Source organism: Phytophthora infestans, genomic scaffold (assembly GCF_000142945.1).
Source record: "Phytophthora infestans T30-4 supercont1.4171 genomic scaffold, whole genome shotgun sequence".
Taxonomy (NCBI): domain Eukaryota; phylum Oomycota; class Peronosporomycetes; order Peronosporales; family Peronosporaceae; genus Phytophthora; species Phytophthora infestans.
This window is the reverse complement of record NW_003304509.1, coordinates 1-1441: the sequence shown is the minus strand read 5'-3', so window position 1 is coordinate 1441 and position 1441 is coordinate 1. Positions and strand designations below refer to the sequence as shown.

Sequence of the window (1441 nt, the reverse complement as noted above, 5' to 3'; positions counted from 1 at the left end):
GAAGAAGCATCATGGAAGGAAAGCGAAGTGGTCGCGCTGGTGGCAAGTGACGATGCATGGTATACATCTCGTCTCTTTATGTGGGGGGTTGAAGTTCTTAGTCTACACATCCATGCATCAGTGCAACCTTCATTGCAGCAGTGCACACTACAAGTGAGACCGTGGGCAGCTGTCCGCCCGTGCTGTTTCTTGGTATCATTCGATTGCCATCGCCTCCAAATTTCTGGTCAACTGGAAGAAGTCGACTCCAAATGGCGAGAATTTGACGGATCTACGGTGGCTCTGATGGTTATCAAACATTGTCCTTTCGTCGCGATCCCCGATACATTCAATGAATTCCACGAACTCATCATCGTTAAAATATATAATTCGACAATCGTCGACTGGAGAGAATCGGCTGCAATTACGAATACGAACCACCCGGCATTTTTGACTCTTATGGTCGTTCGGACCAACATGACAAACGGACAATTGCCGGCAGGTTTCCAATCCATTGACACACCGGTCAACTTGTACGACTAGGAGTTTTGTGCTACTAATCTTCGTCAAGTTCCAGACGATCTCGACCTAAAGTGGCTAGCAGGATCGATTGTCATCATCGAATACAGTCAACTGCAGGTCGTTTTCCAAGCTCTATTACGCGTTATGCCATCCTATTTTTCACTCACCGGCAACCCCATCAGCGAACTTCCACCTGAGATTTTTGAGATTGAAGGGTTGACAGACCTGGGTATCGGCTATACAAATTATTGAGAGCTTCCTCAGAATGTGACTCAACTCTCACCAGCACTTTCGTCAATCTACGTAATAGGTACACGGATATCGCTCTTTTGGTCGTGGGTGGATGACATTCTCGGGCGGGACAGTATTCGAAGCATACCACGAGCGATCTATGCAGGAAACACAATTTATTGTGACGATTTTTAGAGGATTTCGACGAAGTTAACCAGTTCTTTTAGTACTGTAACAAGTTCTGATTATTCTCTACAACTTATGGATCCAGCGGAGGCAGGTTTTGAGGGGAGTATCTGGTCGTTTGTGGACTGTAATCCTGCCATAAGTGGACTCAGTGAACCTCTATACCCCCTAGCAGCGGAGGACAAGCAGAATGCACTCCACAGTTGAACACCGGAGATACCATTTTGCACTTTGCATAACAGTTTTCATTTTATCCTTTTAAAGCAAAAGGCTTATTGAGGGAGACTTCTGTTCTGTACGAGCAAGGCTAATTTCTTGCACTAAAGTCCTACGTACCGGAATCGACGAAAAAAATGCAATACCGCGACCAAAAATCTAATACGACAAAAACCATGTGGATGACACCCCGCCCCAAGGAATAAGTCATTTTTTTAATTTTCACTATTATCGCCTTCCTCTTCTACTGTATCATAGTATTTTTGAGCTGGTCTCGTACCTCAACGACGAACACTTGGTTCCAGAA

At 45.0% G+C, this 1441-nt stretch overlaps 1 protein-coding gene across 1 annotated transcript; it reads left to right on the top strand.

Moving 5' to 3' along the window:
• Positions 1-78: 78 nt before the first annotated feature.
• PITG_22584 (uncharacterized protein) lies at positions 79-698 on the top strand (the record flags this gene model as incomplete). The annotated part of the gene is made up of 3 exons (XM_002909682.1): positions 79-444; positions 526-642; positions 684-698. The coding sequence occupies 3 exons, from the start codon at positions 79-81 to the stop codon at positions 696-698; spliced, it is 498 nt and encodes a 165-aa protein (XP_002909728.1).
• Between the last annotated feature and the right edge of the window lie 743 nt (positions 699-1441).